Source organism: Rhinolophus sinicus, chromosome 16 (genome assembly GCF_057876585.1).
Source record: "Rhinolophus sinicus isolate RSI-liver-muscle chromosome 16, RSI-T2T, whole genome shotgun sequence".
Classification (NCBI taxonomy): domain Eukaryota; kingdom Metazoa; phylum Chordata; class Mammalia; order Chiroptera; family Rhinolophidae; genus Rhinolophus; species Rhinolophus sinicus.
This window is the reverse complement of record NC_142516.1, coordinates 137,662,816-137,681,133: the sequence shown is the minus strand read 5'-3', so window position 1 is coordinate 137,681,133 and position 18,318 is coordinate 137,662,816. Positions and strand designations below refer to the sequence as shown.

Below are 18,318 nucleotides of genomic sequence, written 5' to 3'. Positions count from 1 at the left end.
GGGAGGCTTCACCCTGGGGTCAGGGTGGGGGTTCCCCACGTGTGCTGGTGTAGGCTCCCCAGCCCCCTCATTTACCATCTGGGACTGAGACAAAGGTGAAATGTGTCTGCCAGAAGCCTCCTGTGAGGACCGGTTCCCTGGGAAGGGAAGGCCATGAGAGCTTCTCGTGGGCAGGGACATTTTAACATTGACTTAACCACTGGTTCTTCTTTCTGGCTTCATGCTAGAATCACCTGGGGCACTTTTAAAGTGTGCCCAGATCCCGGCCCACCCTGGCACAGTCTCCTGAGCAGCTTACATGCCCACCAGTCCCCAGACCAGGGAACTCTGGAGTCCTTCATCCAGGCCACAGCTCAGAGCACTTAAACTAGAGTCTGTGTGGTGGGCATATGCCCCTGAAGTTTCTACAGCTCCTCAGGTGGCCTCCAAGTGTGTGATGTGTGCTGGCAGGGGCTGTAGGAGGGATGCCCTGTCCTCAACTGGGTCATGTCTAAATGCCAACTCCTTCGCTGTCACTGTCCACACTGGCTCCGGAACCTCCACTTAAGCGGTCATGAAAACCAAATATGCTTTTAGAAAATGGAAAAGGTTACCTCAGACCAGACCTACCAGTGTATGTTCCAAATGTCCCTGTACAGTTTGCGTAACTTCGCTAAGCAAAGTCTCAAAGTCCCACTACAAAAACTCCCCAAAATGTCAGCAGCTTTTTTTTTTGTAAACAGGAGATATTGCAAGGTTAGAGTGTTTTGTAAACAAGAGACATTGCAAAGGTAGAAAAATCAATGTGGGCAAGTATAATTTCCCAGAAACAGTCTGAGGTGAGCAGGAAAAGCCAAGGGTGATGATTCTCCTCTTGCTGCCTTGACTCCTAAAAGTGAGCCCCTGCCAAGTGGGCACCAGAGGCCCTTCCTGGGGAAAAGGCCTCAGCCATCAGGAGACCATCCTGTTGTCAGGTTGAGGGTTTTCTATGCAGCTGAGTGGTCTCTGTCCAGAGGCAAACCATAAACTTGCGTTCTTATTTCTGGAGATCAAAGGTTGTTTGGGGTCCAGAGAGAACTCAGGGGAAGATTCACAAATAAAACACACCTTCGCTGTTGCTACTTGATCTCTCACTGTTGGCCACTATTATTGGTGACAGAGTTCATGCTTCAGAGAGGAAGGGAAACTGAGGTAGAACAGAGGATGGGGCTCCATCGCTTCCATGGGGTTGCTTATCTCCCTCATCCAGAAACAGAATTCAATGCTGTGAGGTTCTAGAGGAAATAAGGTAAAGAGATGCAGTTGGGTGCCGTAGGTAGGGCCCTGGCCTGGGCCTCACAGATGAGGTAACCCAGGTCTGCTCATTCCTGTGTGCCCGGGAACAACTGACCTCCCTCTCAGAGTACCACTGTCTTCATGGTAAAATGGAGCTAACGAAGCCACCTCATCTACATGTCAACCCTCAACATGGTGCCAGGCTTGTGCGTGAAGGGACATTCCCTTATTTGCTATCATGAGAACTTCCCTCAGGGGCAGCTTGGTGTGGAAGGTGGGCACTTGAGGGCATAAAGATCAGCAGGAAGCCAAGGGTGAGGAATCAAAGAAGGGGAGAAAGTAAGGGTTTGACATTTTTCTCCTGAGAGTGAGGGAGAGGTTAAGATACTACCATAAAAACCATCTCCTCCCCAGCCACCACCACCACACACACACACACACACACACACACACACACACACACACACACGCATGCTCAGTTCCTGAGGGCAGAAGAATGAAGGTGACAGCCTGGGAGCACAGTGACCCCGTAACATGGAGGGGGTTCTGGATGGTGTTATGAGGTTTGAAAGGACAAGGAGGTCCCGCCTAGTGTGAGATAGGAGGCAAAGGAGAGTGCCATCTGGCTACATGGGGCCGACCCAGCACTGCTGCTGCTAAACCACAGTGGTAGTGGGTTGGCAAGAACACAGGTGACCCTCCACATGCTTCTGGGGTGCTGGCTCACTGGGGGGTCTGTGTGGTCCTGAGGCCCTGCCTACAGGTGTGGAGCACAAGGGCTGAGGCCTTTTAGCAGGATGAGCAATGGGACCATGGGGGCTGCTTTCTAAACTGGAACTGGACAGCTTAAATTTCTGTTTTGTCAGGTCCCCTGCTGCTGCTACTGCCACCACAGGAATCACTGATTGAGGCAAGCCATCAACCAACACCAAAATCATGGTGGAAAAGTCCTTGAGAAACAAGATATTCATAGTCTCAGAGCATGGCCCCAGAAGTGACTTTTCAGTTACGAACAGGACAGGATACCTTTATAATGGGGAGATCTGCTGGGCACATTATCCAAGTGACCAGGTACGAGTTCACCAACAACGAGACCACAGACGTGTGCCCTGACACAGGGCACTGGGAAAGACGCGCATCACCGATGCAGGGTTCCCCCTCAGCCTAACGTGAGAGGTCAATCGGGCAAATCCAGCTGAGGAAGGCCTGGGCGCTCCAAAAATGTGTGTCAGAAACTCCAAAACACCCAGGAAACTACATTAAATGAGACTTTGAAGGAAACAAAAAGGATGCAGTGAGAGAGAAGGACGGAGGCAGGGGGTTTTCACCAGATGCTCTTTAACAGAAGGGAATCCCCTCATCTACGGAGGTGTAAGGGAGGGAAGGAAAGAATAGAGGGACAGAGAGAGACAGCAGAGACACACAGAGAGACAGAGAAAGACAGAGTCAGAGAGACAGATGCAAAGAGAGCATTCACGGGGGTAGGGTGGCAATGCCCTGTGCCCATCCACCCAGTGAGTGTGTAACCGAGAATTGGTTGAGTATGGTCGAGTATGGGGTGTGAGTTTGCTGTCCTGTCACACAACGCTCAGAGTATTCATCATCTCGTAATTCTCAGTTTAAAGACACCCTTGGTTCTGACAAAATGTCCCCTAGGTCCACTCCTCCAGGTGGCACTTAGCACCGCAGGAAACCTGGCTGTGCATGTCTCACCAAGAGGTGGGTGAGGCCCCGTGCTGCGGTCTGCTCTCTAGCCTTTTACAGAAAAATTGGCTGACCTCCTGGCCCACCCCTTCTAAGGTCAGGTTCACTCTCCCCTCTCGAGTCCTCTGCTGCCCTCCTACGGACGCCCTCCTGCCACACCAGCCCCTTGCTGCGCCCTCCCTCAGGGCTTCGTCACTCTCCGTGCCTTGGAGGGTCTCCCCGTGAGGCACACTGTGTTCAGGTTTCTCTCCCAAAGGGAGGCTCTATGGCCTGGACCCCTTTATCTACTCTCCTTTTTCGGACATCGAAATTTGACATTTCTCCCTCCCTGATCCTCCCTCTCCCACTCCTAGGCTCTCTCTGCCTCCCTGCCTCCCTGTACCCCAATCCCTCCTGCGTGCCTCCCACCTGTCTAGAATATAAGCTCCAGGCCACTGTCTTGCTCACTGCTGTATCCCCAGGCTCAGAACACCTGGCCGGGGGAAGCCCACCTGAGCTTTGTTACTCGGGGCTACATGCATCTCTTAGATCTCTCAGCCCATCATCTTATTTCCCTGGACAGGAACTCTTGACTTCACTCCAGAAGTCTCCCCAGCTGTGTCTCCCTCACCAAAGCCCTCTTTGCCTTCGCTTTTCATTGCTCTGCCTTTTCTTCCCTCTTTGCTTTAAACAGAAATATCCAGAACCGAAGCGTATGTTTATTGAATTTGTTCAATAAAACTCCATGTGAAATGTACTCCCAACAGGGAGCACTTCTTTTCTCATTTCTGGCTTCTGTCTCCGGCTTGGCTACGTGTTTTAGAGCTGCTGGTCACTTGAAGCAGCCCCCGTGTGTTGTGAGCACGGCCCAGGGCGGACTTTGGCCTCTGTGTTGGCAGACTTGTCCCTCAGCAGCCCGGTGGGAATGGCGGGCTGTGTCCAGCTGCTCCTGACCCTCCTGGTCTTCCAGAGCGCCGAGTCCTCAGGTAGGCATTTGCTTCCTGACCACGTCCCTCCTCACAGTGTGGGTTGGGCCGAGTGGGTGTTTCCTAGGGCAGGCGAGGCCCTGAGTGACCAGCATGGACTTAACTCAGCCCCCTAAAGAGCCCTCTTGGTCTCCTTATCATGCGTGACGAATATGTTGGCAGTGATGATGGGGTCTCCCAAAAGCAGAAAAATTAGATGTGTGAGAAGTTGAGTAAGTGGCTCAGGCTGAGGGGCCCAAGACTGGGCAGGCGGACAGACTGACCTTGGTGGTGAGGGTGGGGGCGGGGGGCCACATCCCGCAGCCACTTCTCTAGGGGAGACAGAAGCTGCCCCACGTCACCTCCGCAACCCTGCACCACCAACTATAAAGCTGCGAATCAAACGGCCTGGTGCCCTGTGGCCCAGGGGTCCCCAGACTTTTCCCTAAGACGGACCTGGCAAGGAGGCTCCTTGACTCTCTGCTCCAACGCATGGCAGTTGGAAGATTGGGGAGAGTTTGTCCCATTATGTTCCTGTGACAGCTCAGGAAGTAAGAGCCCACCCACTACTTTATGGGAGAAAAGGCTCCAGCAGCCACTTCCGCAAGTCAACTCCTTTGACTTTCTCCTTTTGAGGGAATCATGAACCCTGTCACCATTTTAAAATGTCTTCATTTCATATTTATCAAGACATTAAATATTATATGTGGAGGCACTCGGTCTCTAGACCTCAGAAGCCTTGTCGTGGGTCCGTTACTGTTGCCCTTAACATTCCTTCCCATTCTGTTGCCCTTAACATGCCCTCACCTGCTCTGCTCTCCCAGCCTTGTAAATGCTGTTTCATTTCCCCAATAGCCTCAGCCAGGTAAGGAGTCAGTCAGCACCCCCACCCTTCAGCAGCCTCACGGCCCCTCCTGCCCAACGCATTGGCCACTGCCAGCCTCTATCAGAGCCCTGGACACAGGGTGGGTCCGAGACTGCTGTGAGCTCCAAACACACTGGATTGCGAAGATTTAGCACAAAATAAGAATGTAAACTTGAATTCATAGTTTTTAACAGTTGTATTCACCATTGTATGGTGAAATAATATTTTGGATCTATTGGGTTAAATAAGTATATTATTAAAATTATTTTCGCCTTCTGGTTTTGCTTTTTAAATATGGTGCTGAGACACTTTGCTGACACCTGGGGCTTTCATCCATTCCCCTTGGGCAACACAGCCCAGGGCAGTCAGGTCTCCAACTGGCCCACAGCAGCTCTCCCACCCTTACCAACTGCACAGTCTACGCAGCAAATAGCGTGACTGGGAAACACTAAGCCGGTCATATTCCTCTTCCAGTTAAAACACTTAGAATAAAATTCAAAACTCTTCACGTGTTGTGCTAATTACAGTTCAGTTTGTCTGTGAGTAGGAGAGACCCACAAGTAACATTATACAGTTTCCAATACTGTATATGGCCTTATACAACATGAAACAATCACAGTAGCTGAAACATGAGGATTTGTGAAATTTCGGTTCTAGAAGAGCTATGGATCAGATACCCAGAAAAAAAAACACTCCTGATAAAAACTGAAAGTACACTAAATGTTTTATATCGTTTTAAATATATACATCACTGGGCTGGCACAAAGGGAAGATTCAACGGAAGCCAGAGAATAAAATAAAAGAAAGGTGAGCATGAACTAAACGGTCACCCTCAGGTTTCTGCTGGACCCTGGAATCTCACAGTCCCAGGAGACCCCACATCAGCCCAGTAGGCAGGCCTCAGCCCTCCACACAGAGGAACAAGAAACAAATTCACCAACTGGATATTGGCTCTGGATACAGAAAGAAAAACATCTCCCAAGAATCAGTCGCCACAGTTTGGCCCAGTGGTCTGGAAATCCCAGTAATCTGGTGTCACGTCCGCCTGTATGGGAAGCACCCACCTTAAGAAAGGAAGGTGCAGATCCTCTCTGGAGAAATCCACTTTCATTCTGGGCCCCAGATAATTCCAACCCCCAACGTTCTTAAGAAAACGGGCCGTTCATGGTAAAAGAAAAACAACCCCAAACACACAAAGAAACAACTAGCCATGAACCTGCAGGGAAAAGAATAGAATCAGACCTTAATGTTCAGACACAGAACACAATATGAAAGTTCAACGCGTCTTAAGAAACATGCGATAAAAATATGAGAAGGAAATGAGAGGCATTAAAATGCTCAAACACATGTGAAAAAGAACCAAATTTTTAGAACTTCTGAAATGGAAAACATATTAACTCAAATTTTTGAATCAGTTAAATTCATAAAAAATGGGAGAAGAGAAAGTTCTCTTTACAACAGAATGCCAATTAGTAATGTGGAAGAAATGAGAGTTATAAAATCACTATTTTGCAATTATAATGGTAATAACTGATTCAGGAAAAACAACCGAGGATGCTGAAACCATTCCGTTAAAAACTATTGGGTAACAGGACACTCAGTCTCAAAGTATCTCTCTTACAGTGAAGAAATCTGTGGGTACCATCTGTACAGTGTCCTCCAAACTTCATGTTCACCCAGAATCTCAGAATACGACCTTATTTGGAAATAGGGTCATTGCAGATGTAATCAGTTAAGAAGAGACCATCCTCAATTAGGTTGGGCCCTAGATCCAATGACTGGTGTCCTTACAAGGAGGCTCACTATTCAGTCCTCCCTCATATGCAGAATGATGCTTAGAGCTCCAGCCACCACCTATGTCTCAGGCAGCAGGATGGAGGGAGAGACAAAGAAATGGCCACACCAGTTGTCTTTCAAGAAGGTTTGTAGGCAGCTAGAAATCAGAGCCTCTTGTTCTATGCCAGAGGATGATGACTGAGGACAGCCCCTCTCGAGCCCTCCTTCCACCCCCTTTCATCTCTATGGTCCAGAGCTATCATGCTGTTCCCTGCCCTCCTCTTGCAGAGCAGGCCTCTGCCTTGGTCTAAAATGTGCTCCACTTTCCACCGTTCCCCATTCTTAAGCTAATTCTTACCCTTCGAATCTTAGTGGAAAAGTCCCTTCCTCAGGGATGCCCTTCCTGACCCTGCAGCCTGTGGCATCTGGCAGAGGCTCCCCTGGTGACCTATGTTGTCTTTGCAGCTCTCTCACTTTTCTCAGGGCCACACTGCACTGCTCCTACTCTCAGTTCGTTATGTGTATGATAATTTGTCGGATGCCTGCCCCCAGTGAGGTCCTAGCCCTTTACAGGCCAGGACTGGTCTGTCTGGTTGCCTGCAGAATTCCAAGCCCTGGCCCACGCTGGCCTGCAGGTGTTCAGCAGATACTTGCTGGGTCAGTTGAGCTGACCTTTCTAGCTTCGCATCCCAGCATGCTTTCCCACTCCCTCCCCATGCACCCAAGGTTACAGCCAAACTGGCTGCTTGCCACTCCCCCTTGTCGCTTTGTGGCAGAGACCAAGGCTGAACTTGTACATCCATCCTCAACCCCCATGGTGCAGACAGCTGGGAAGCTGCATCCCCAAGCGCCCCACAGCCATGTCTCCATCACCCACGGAATGTGAATGGGGGGCCTGCATGCCATTTTCAGGCACGTCCCCCAGACGTTCCCCATCTGCAGGCTGTGTGGGGGTGAGCGACCATAGGGAAGAAGCCTGGGATGAATGTCATCATGTGACAGTTACCCAGCAGGAAGTAAAGTTCTGTGTCTGAGTGGTTACGCATTGTGTCTACTGGTTACTACGCATTAGCCCGCTCTAACTTTACACTCCCTGCCTTTGGCATAATGTTCCTTCCTCTCCAGTTCTTCCTGTCAAAAGTCGACTTGCTTTTCAATGCCCACGTCAAAAGGCAGTGGTTCTGTGAGGCCTTGTCAACCCTCCTTCTTGCTCTGGGCAGAATTTATCCCTTTACTTTAATTCTATTAAAGCTTGTAATACGTGATACTGTGATAGTTGTCGATGTGTCTGTCCAGGACGAAATCATGAAACATGTGCGGGTGGAGTCTGAGACTTGCATTTTTGTACACACCAGCTGCCAAATACAGTCTAAGTGAAAGAAGAAACAAATGGCCTGTTTCAAGTTAATACTGACACCAAACCAACCTTGGGGACTTGATGATGTCCGATTTCTGAGCCTTAGGTGGTCTCGCCATAGAATGTTAGCATCTGCCCCTAATTCATCAGGGTGTCCATTCACTAGACAAAGATGAAGGGCACTCTCACCGTGTGTGTGGACAAGGGCCGGCCCTGCAGACACCACCGTGAGCAGACCCTGGAGGGCTGGGTCTGGCGAGGACAGGAAAAGTGGTGGCCAGGCCACAGGCAGATGTCAGGCACCACAGCACCGTGTACCCTGACCCCCAGGAAGCTGATACCGAACTTCTTGGGTAAGTCAGTTCATCCATGTTGATGATATCTACATTCTTATCTTCCTCTGTAGTATTTCTTTCTGCCTCAAAAGCAAATGAAGTTCTGGTAAGATGGAAGCGTGCTGGCTCCTATCTTTTTGAAGAGCTCTTTGAGGGAAATTTGGAAAAAGAATGTTATGAAGAAATTTGTAACCATGAAGAAGCAAGAGAAGTATTTGAAGATGACATGGTCACTGTATGTACCCCCAATGTGATCTCACGCACTTTCTGATCCACATTTCTGCTGCCTTAGCATAATTTCTCAGAGACGAAGCTAAATTAATAACCTGTTTACTTCCCGTGAGGTTGACTGAATCCTAATTTTACAGACAAGGAAACATAGACAGAGAAGTAAGATAACTTTCCACATCCACTTTCCACACTGATTAGGTTTACTCATCACAAACAGCACTCAGTTTGTCATGACTCTGACAGAATTTGACATTTCAAAAGAGGTCTAAGTTTTTCAACATATCAACAAATTTTTAAGAAACAAAAATCCTCTCTAGGGTGCCTACATAGGAAGAAAGGCTCTCATAATCTATAATTTGGAGTAAAAGTGACTATATGTATAGGCAAACCATCACTTACTCATAAGCTTATCAGAGGATAGAGAAGCAAGTCAAACCTGAGAGGCTGAATATTTCTATGTAAATATCTCAGAATAGTAAAATATTTAATAAAGATTTCCTAGTTTTACAAATAAAGGTAGCAATATTTAAGGTTGATTCTTAATAAAGTATTGATCTGTTTCTCTAATGCATTTCTAAAATTTTTAAAAATAATTTCTTAAATGCTCATATATGAGAATGCCTCTGAAATAGACCATCTTTAATAAAACTAGGAGAAATTCAAACTTCCTAGTAAAGGAAAACTTGTGTTCTTAATTTGTATTTGTGACATCAGTCAGGTTGTTACAAGTCCAAGTATGATTGGGGAGCTACAATTACTTACATGTTTACTTTCTAGGCTTTAATTCTGAATAATTCTCCTAATTTTAGATACTTCCACCCAAACTAACCTCCCCCCTCACATATACACACGTTTAATTTCTTAATCATTGTTTAACCGGCTTCTACATTATGCACTTTGTAGAGTAAGGATTTGAAGACGGTGCCCCTGGGGGAGGGAAAGGCGGCCTTGGAAGGCCGTGGTCATGGAGTTTGTACCATGTTGTAGGCTATTATTTTCTCTTCCTTAAATAGGTTACAGTAAATACATATTGAATAGAATATGTTCCATATATTTTACATAGGATATTAAGTTAAAAAATTTTGCTTTTTTTTGTTTCCACTAGTATTTTCCTACTAAATGGATAAAAGTAACATTTTCTTACCTTTAAGTCAAACTACAGGAGAAAATATAGAAAGACAAATAACCTGTTTACAATACTGTTATGTTTTAATTTTACAGGATGAATTTTGGAAAGTCTATATGGGTAAGTGGTTTTCCTCATCTCTCTCCAGGATTATTTCCTCTTCTTTTTCCTTGAGATGAGGTTGAGGTAAGGCATTTGGCTCAAGACGGCCAGTGGATTCCAGCTTTCAAACCTTTGACTCCTGGACCCTTGACCCAACGGAAGGGCCTGGCACTCCCCGAGAATGAGGACAAGGGTGGGAAAGTCCCCGAGGTCCCACTGGGATCAGGATGAAGCTCCTGTGGGGCTTAGGTGGCAGAGGGTGGAGGGTCCCCCAACCTGAGTGGCACTTCTTATCTAAGTGGCCCTGGGGTCTCCCTAGGGCCTCATGCTGAAGGGTCAGAACCCAGTTAAATTGCGGAAGGCAATACCCCTCCTAGGCTTGTGGGGATGCTGGGCAGCCCTGCAGGAGGAGTTCCCCGTCAGCCAGTGACAGTCACAGCGGTCACTCAGCAAGGAAAGAAGGAGGAGAAATATAAAGGCTGGTATCACCCTGGGGGATATATGTGGGACGCCTGGCAGCCCACTCCAGCTTTCTGGTGTCCTGGGCAGTGGGACCAGGGGACTAGGAGAGCCCAGGTGGTGCCACCTACACAAGGGTTTCATATCCCTCTCGGCAGGTGGCTCCCCATGTGTCTCCCAGCCCTGCCTCAACAATGGGTCGTGCCAGGACAACATCCACAGCTACAAATGCACCTGCTCCTCGGGCTATGAGGGCAGGAACTGTGCCTTCGGTGAGCTCCCACCTGCCCTCACCTGCCCCGACCCACCCCAACGTCACAGAGACAGGCTCCTGGGGTGAGCAAAAGGGTACCTGTGAGAACCCAGTTTCAACCGAATTCTCCACTGGAAATCACATTCTGTAAACAGACCCCTTGCCTCCCGTATGTGCCTCCCTACAGTTTCCATAGATTAGAATCCCCTTCACTTCCTCCCAAATCCATCCCCACCCCCACCCCACCACCACCTAAACCATTTACAATCTACTCTTGGGAATACCTGGAACCTGACAGATCCCAAGCAGGGGTGATGGAACCTGGAGGGTCAGTCTGTAAGAAGGCATCACACACAGGATGGCTCAGAGGTAGGCATGGGTTCAAGACGCTCCCTGTAGCTGAGACTTACAGCTGCATGAACTAATGCTCCTTAAATACGAATAAATTAAATGTAAAATTTATTTGTGGGGATGGGGAGAAAGGAATTCCCTATCAATAATGATCAGATATGGAAAGAAATTAACTTAATCTTTTAATACCTCTGGTCAGTGCAGAGTCAATTTTCTGGGGGAAAAGATTATTTCCAGCTCAGATGTTTCCTCTGAAGTCCGGCTTTCTACTCCAACTGCCTCCTCGAGAGCCCCACACAATGTTCTGCAGACATCTCAAACTTAACACGGGCCAAAGCAAGGTTTTCATCTTTACCCCACCCGTGTCCCTGCCACTCATCCCAGATGCTCAACCAGCAGCATAGGTCACACTAGAGCCCTTCCACCCCACATCCACACCTCGAAGAGCCATTTAAAGAGTGTAGCTATTGGACCAGGAAGTGAAAGATGACTGTGATGGGCACATATAGCTGGGAAAAATGGACAGATATCTTTGCAATATGAATGCAGATACTTCTAAGACCAAATTCTATTTCCTGAGGACAAATACAAGGGCTTGTCACTCACTGAGCCTTTGACTTCTCCATGCACATTCTTGAATACAGGATGCTTATACGAGGAGCCAAAAATCTGAAAAGTATGAGAACATTTGGACTGAAAAACCAGAACCCAAAGCGCAAGGAGATTCAAAAATGACTGTTTTCATATTAGCATTTCTGGTTTTCCTTTTCAGCTAAAAATGAATGTCATCAGTTGAGGACTGATGGGTGTCAACACTTTTGCCACCCGGGACAGGCGTCCTACATGTGCAGCTGTGCAAAAGGGTATAAACTGGGCCAGGACCACAAATCGTGCATCCCACACGGTGAGTTCTCAAATGAAAAATGAGAAAAGGTGGTCTCTCTTCGTACCCTGTCGGCTCCCATCCACATCCCCCCTCCTTTTTTCTACAATAACATTTGGAAGATCACCTCTTCTATTTAAGATGAGGAGTTGTGGTCCTTACCTCCACGCTGGAGCCTGCCTGGGTCAGCAGTATGTTGGCTAACCCACAAGCACCAACAGCAGGTGATTTAATTTCGCTCTGCTCTACGTCTACATGAGTTATCTCAAAATAATGGGCATTAAGGAATCAGGTTCGAGTAGTTGGCACTATGGATAAAACCCAATGTTTGACTTGGAAGGCACTGATTTTTCTTCTCATGTTGTCCCCACAAATGAAGAGAAGTGTGCGTGTGGAATCCTGAATTCTGTCACAGCAGCACAGAACAGCACACAGAATCTTCAAATTTTCCCATGGCAGGTAACAGAAATATTTTATAAACATGTGTTAATTTTTTTTGTTACAAATCTCACCCTCTTTGTTATGTCCACCTTCTTTGCGAACCAAATAGAAACGTCATGACTAAGTGAAAGAGGCATCACGATTTAGGTGAACTATATTTACTAATCTCGACATCACACTTGAAAGCACTTTCTAAGCCTGAATTCACAACTTCAGCTGTCTCCATTCTTCACACCAAATAAAAACATAGTTTTATTAACAGCTACCTAGGGCCTTTCTTATGGAGTTCAAAAACTGTCCCTAATGTCATTTCTCTCAGAACATAAGCATCCTGAAAGGGCACTTGGGTGGATGATTTAATATGGGGTCCGACAAGTGGCCCCGGCGAAGGCAGAAGGCAAGTTAAAGACACAGGAAGGCCACTCCCCAAACACTGGGCTGGAACTCGAGCTCCATTATCGTGTGCAGGACATTTCTCTTCTTTGGCATCCATTTTTGTTATTTTCTGGTTTCCTCCTCTGGCTGCTTTGGAAGTTAAACATTCTATTTCTATTTAATGGTTACTCTTGACATTTAAACATTCATGTTTAACTCACCAATACATAAAGCTAGTACTTTTACCTCCCTCCTAAATTATTTTGACCATGCTAATGGGTTCATCTGCTATTTTGACTCGTATTTTATTCTCTTCTTGCTTTTTTAGTAACTCCACAAAATAGGTATTATTAGTTTTATTATTATGGTTTATACCACCAATGTGGGGCTTAATTTACCTATGGTTTCCATTTTCCTTGCATCTCAGACCTCTAATACAGATCAGCTTCTGCCTGATGTACATACACCCTTTGCAACAACCCTGTCAATAGAAATAGAATGTAAACCTCATACGTAACTGAAATTTCCTAGTAGTCACACTAGGGAAAGTAAACAGATGAAATGAATTTCGATAATATATTTTATTTATATGTTTAAATACTATTATTTCAACATGTAACAAATATAAAAACTTATTGAGATATTTACTTTGTTTTTTCGTTACTAAATCTTTGACATCTAGGGTACTGTGAGGACAAAGCCAGGAGTGCAGCTTCCAGGCTCTCGGCCTCACGTGGAAAGGTGCTGGCTCAGGTAGTAAATGGCCATCAACTGTGATTGGATGGCCATCAGCTGTGGCTAGTTGGCCGTCAGCTGTAACCAGTGAGCCATTGACCACTAATATAAGTGCCGTGGCTATGTTAGCAGAAAATGGGGGATAGAAAGAAGATGGTGGCTGAGCTAGCAAGTGCAGATTGCAGCTAGCAAGTGGGGTTGGTTTGTTGGCAGAAAAGCGGACAACAGTTTACAGATCGTGTGGCTCCTGTTTCCTGTGTCTCCAACCCAGCCACCAGCGAGACTATAGTGGTATGACTCCCCTATCCATGGCTCCATTGGTGTTCCTTTGTGGCCTTACCATATCCTGTGTTCTTTTGTGGGGAGTGGGACCAGAGACCCCGCATGACACCCTGCATGACAGGTATATTTTATATTTGGAGCACATCCAAATTTGGACTAGTCACATCTCAAATGCTCGGTAACCACATGTGACTACCCTCTTGGGCAGCAGAGCTTTAGAAGTTTCTTTAGTGAGGGTCTATAACAGGGGTGTCCAAACTTTTTTCAACGTTTTTTACCAAGGGCCATATGTGGTAAAATACACAAACAGCTGGGCCACTCACTCGAGGTGAAGTACGTATTGCCTCACCTGGTTTATTTAAGTAAACTGAATATAGTTTTGGAATTTGCTGCGGGCCAATTAACAATGGATTGTGGACCGCAGTTGGCCCGCGGGCCGCAGTTTTGACACCCCTGGTCTATAATAAGCCGTGTGTGTGTGTGTGTGTGTGTGTGTGTGTGTGTGTGTGTGAGACTTTTGTTTTGCCCTAATGCTCACAAGCCAGTTTAGCCAAGCAGAATCATTTGGCTGCTGTGTGGAGGCCTGGACAGATGATTGACTAGAGCTCAGTGACTACTGTAATAATCCAGATTTGAAAGGACACTGAGTGAAGAGAGATAGTAATGGAAAGGAAGGGGCAAAACCAGAATGGTCTAGTTATCAGCTGGTGAACTTTGTCGTTATCTTCTGTTGTCTTTCCTCCTTAAGCTTTCTAAGACCCAATATTCAGGCTTGCATTCTTATCGTTGTCTGCTCATCGATGCACTAAGGCAAGCCTCAGAATATGGGGGGGTGTTTAGGGGAGGCTGATGCGCAATGACTGTGTGCAGTCTTCATGAATGACGGTGGTGGTCTAGCTCTGTCAAGCACACCATCTTCTGATTCCTATCCACTTAAAGGATCTCAGTTACCATTTTCATGTACAGAAGTAGCGTTAGTACCAACGAGACTAGGAGCTATGACCTGTTAGGTGAACATTTTCTACATACAAACTAAACGTGTTTGGAGACACATTACAGCAAATTAAGTACTATTATATTTTTACTCTGGTACAATAAACAATACTGAAGTTATTTAACAGGATTAATTAACTGGCCTAGGATAGAGTTTAAAACTTTCTTACGTTCTAGATAAGAAATTGACACTGCATTCCACTGCATTTTACAAGTCCAGCTGACTAATGCTGAAAATGCCATCTTCCCTCAAACTTGGTTTTTTTTTAAAGATTTTATTGGGGAAGGGGAACAGGACTTTTTATTGGGGAACAGTGTGTACTTCCAGGCGTGTACTTCCAGGCCTTTTTTTCCCAAGTCAAGTTGTTGTCCTTTCAATCTCAGTTGTGGAGGGTGCTGTTCAGCTTCAAGTTGTTGTTCTTTCAGTCTTAGTTGTGGAGGGCGCAGCTCAGCTCCAGGTCCAGTTGCAGTTTCTAGTTGCAGGGGGCACAGCCCACCATCCCTTGCAGGACTCGAGGGATTGAACTGGCAACCTTGTGGTTGAGAGCCCACTGGCCCAAGTGGGAATCGAACCGGCAGCCTTCAGAGTTAGGAGCATGGAGCTCTAACCGCCTAAGCCACGGGGCCGGCCCCAAACTTGGTTTTTTATCTACCTGTAAAATAAAGATAATTATGTAAGTTGTAGTGAGGACTGAAGATAATGTACCTGACTTATGTAGGTAGTCAATATATGGCAACTATTATTAATAAGCACTTAAGATTTCCAGAAATGAGGATACATTCAATTTGAAACTTTTATACTTTGCTCAGCATTTTCCATTAAGCTACTGAAAACTGCAATAAGTAACATGTCTTGAGCCAGCACCTGTGCTATGTGGGTACATGCTTTATTTCATTTAATATTCACAATAACCTCACATCTTATGTTTTATATCCCTGGTAATATTCTCTTCTGAAATCTTCCTTATCTGGTATGATACTTCAGCTATGTATAAGTGTTAGCATGTAATGTTTTTGCCAATATTCTACTTTTAAACTGTATTTTTATATTTAAAGTGTGTTTTATAGGCACTATATAGTTGGCTTTTAATTTTATCCAGTCTGACAAATCCCTTCCTTTTAATTGGGGCATTGAGACCATTTTGTATTTAGTTAGGTTTAAATCCATAGATTTGCTATTGGCTTTCTATTTTCTCCATCTGTTCTTTTTCCGCCTTTTTCTGCCTTCCATTGGATTACTTATGTATTTTTTATGATCCCACTTTATCTTCTTTGTCAGATTATTAGGCATAATTGTTTTCAGTGGCTGCTTTAGGGTACAGTGTCCACCTTTGGTTTATCATAGGTTATTGTACCTTGAGCTTATATCACACTCCCTCCATCTTTGGAGCCCATATTCTTAACTGTACTACTCATACCCCAATCCTGCATATTGTCACTAGCTACTTATTGTGTTTTGGTTTTTTAAGGTAAAACTAACAAATTCCAAAGGAAAAGACTTCTGTGGTGGTGTTATAATACAGGAAAATTTTGTACTGACAACAGCAAAATGTTCACTGTTACACAGAAATATTAGTGTGAAAACAAGTAAGTATTTTAGCATTCATTTTTATAAGATCACATTGGAAATAAAAACTATCCTATGTGGAAATGAAATGAAAATTTAAAAACTAGAATTTTGTTTCCAGTGCAGTAGAGAACTGAATTTAGCATCCATATTACTGAGATACTTATCAAATCAGAAAAGCATATATAAACTACCTAGCAGAATGTCTGGGCATAGCAAGCAGGCGAATGCTAGTATAGGGCATAGCCAATAAAAATGTAACTTCATTTGACACTAAAATGGAACGGCTGTGGTATAGGAGACAGATAACTGGCTGAAAATAGGAAGATCTGGGTTCAGATTCTGCCCTGCCACCTGAGACCATGGCTGTGACGGGGGGCTCACCACTCAGCTTGTCCATGCCGAGTTCCTCATCAGTGAAAACTGGGCAGTAATTTCTATCCTGTAGGGAGGTCGCCAAGGATCTGTGATAATCCGTGCAAGTGCCCTACAATGATTCTGAAGAAACTTAAGTACATTTTACACCTCATCCTTGAATACTTTTCAGTCAACAAAATGTTAGCCTGAAAAATTACTTCTGAACAGCCAAGTTTTGATTAGCTCATAACTTCTTCCTACTTTTTTGACTATTTCACCAAACCACCCGAAAAAACTCATTTTGATGTTTTTTCTTTAAAGAAGAGTATGAGGCAAGGCCATGGGAATTAGTTGAAATGCTTCATTCTGTGATTTCCCTTTCAGTCCACAGATGAAGAAAGGAGATCAGTGCAATTAGCTGTAGCCTGTTTTACTATGTCCAGCCTGACATGGTTCACTGAGGAATTTCTTATTATTTTTGCAAGCTTGAAAATCAGGCTTTAGAAACCAGCTATTGTCCATTATTTCAGATTTTCCCAGAACAAACAAGGACCCACTGATGATTGAGGTGAAGAGCATCCATGTGCACATGAGGTACGAGGAAGAGACAGGGGACAATGACATCTCGCTATTGGAGCTGGAGCTGCCCATCCAGTGCCCGGACGTGGGGCTCCCCATCTGTAAGCCCGAGGGGGACTTTGCAGAGCATATCCTCATCCCGGAAACAGGGGGCCTCCTCATTGGCTGGACACTCAATGGCTCTGAGCTGGGCAACACACTGACACAGATGCCAGTTACACACATGGACAGCGAGGAGTGTGGCAGAGCCCTTAATGTGACAGTCACGACGAGGACGTACTGTGAGAGCGGAGCAGCGGCCACAGGGCTGCAGTGGGTGGAGGGCAGTGTAGTCGCCAGAAAACACAAAGGTACCTGGTTCTTGACAGGGATTCTGTGCTCAGCACCCGCAGAGGAGTACAGACGTGTGTTTCTTTTCACCAAGGTTTCAAGATACTCACTCTGGTTTAGACAAATCATGAACTGACTAAACCCAGCTAACTAGAAAGAACAAAATATGCAGTGGGATTCCAAATTTTAACTGCGAGCATGGAGTTAAATTGAAATTTCACAGCAAAATAGTTGTGACAGTTTCTGAACAACCCACCCAGTCTACAAATCATCAGTTACCGCTTATGAGATCAGAGTGCTGTGACAGTTCTTTCCTTGGGACTTTTTCATCTAAACAGACCTTCAGAGAATCTGAGATACATTAAATAATAAAAATGTATCTGTTGATCATAACCCAGTTTCTTAAAAACACTCTCCTTTTCCAAATCTAATGCTTTCTGATGCTATTGAGTCAATGAACGTAGCTTTAGTCTAACAACAAACATACCATAAGTGTATGTCTTTGGGATGGAAGCGGCTAAGAATTGCTAGTTACAGACAAAGCGTGACCTCACAGTTGTGCCAGCTTCGCTGATTGCCAGTGTGCATGAAAGGGTTACTTGGTGTTAGAAGAAGCAACTAGAAGAGACAGCACGGGAGAAAAAAATAATACTGAGAGGAATATTACACGGAACAATTTTAGAGAAAGAATCAGGAAGCACAAGAGGTTGAAAGAAGACAGAAAATGCAGGGCCTTTAAATAGGGCTGTGTGCTCGGAGAGGCACTTCCCATGGAGGGAAAACTCCCGGGCAGGTTCTAGGGAGCTGCTGGATCAGAGCCAGCACCGAGAACCAGATCGCTGACTCTGTTATTTAACACTTTTGTGCCACATCCCAGGGCACAAAATCCATCCCAGGGTAGATGTGATCTACCAAACGGGGCCGAGTTAAAAGCTGGAACAGTACTGAACCACAGTGATTAGTATCACGATGAAGAGTATTAGGTTGGTGCAAAAGTCATTGCGGTTTAAAAGGTTAAA

The 18,318-nt window shown here is 45.6% G+C and overlaps 1 protein-coding gene across 3 annotated transcripts; it reads left to right on the top strand.

Moving 5' to 3' along the window:
- The first annotated feature begins 3,772 nt into the window (after positions 1–3,772).
- PROZ (protein Z, vitamin K dependent plasma glycoprotein) lies at positions 3,773–17,692 on the top strand. Of its 3 annotated transcripts, XM_019746554.3 has the most exons (8): positions 3,773–3,923; positions 8,307–8,470; positions 9,688–9,712; positions 10,312–10,425; positions 11,530–11,661; positions 12,020–12,099; positions 15,936–16,053; positions 16,921–17,692. In XM_019746554.3, exons 1-8 carry the CDS (start codon positions 3,863–3,865, stop codon positions 17,433–17,435), a joined length of 1,209 nt encoding a protein of 402 aa, XP_019602113.2. In that variant the 5' UTR covers positions 3,773–3,862; the 3' UTR covers positions 17,436–17,692. The 3 variants fall into 3 exon arrangements, with proteins under 3 accessions (XP_019602113.2, XP_088649789.1, XP_019602114.2); XM_088793663.1 differs by lacking the exons at positions 12,020–12,099; positions 15,936–16,053; XM_019746555.3 differs by lacking the exons at positions 3,773–3,923; positions 8,307–8,470; positions 9,688–9,712 and adding an exon at positions 9,719–10,172.
- Positions 17,693–18,318: the final 626 nt, after the last annotated feature.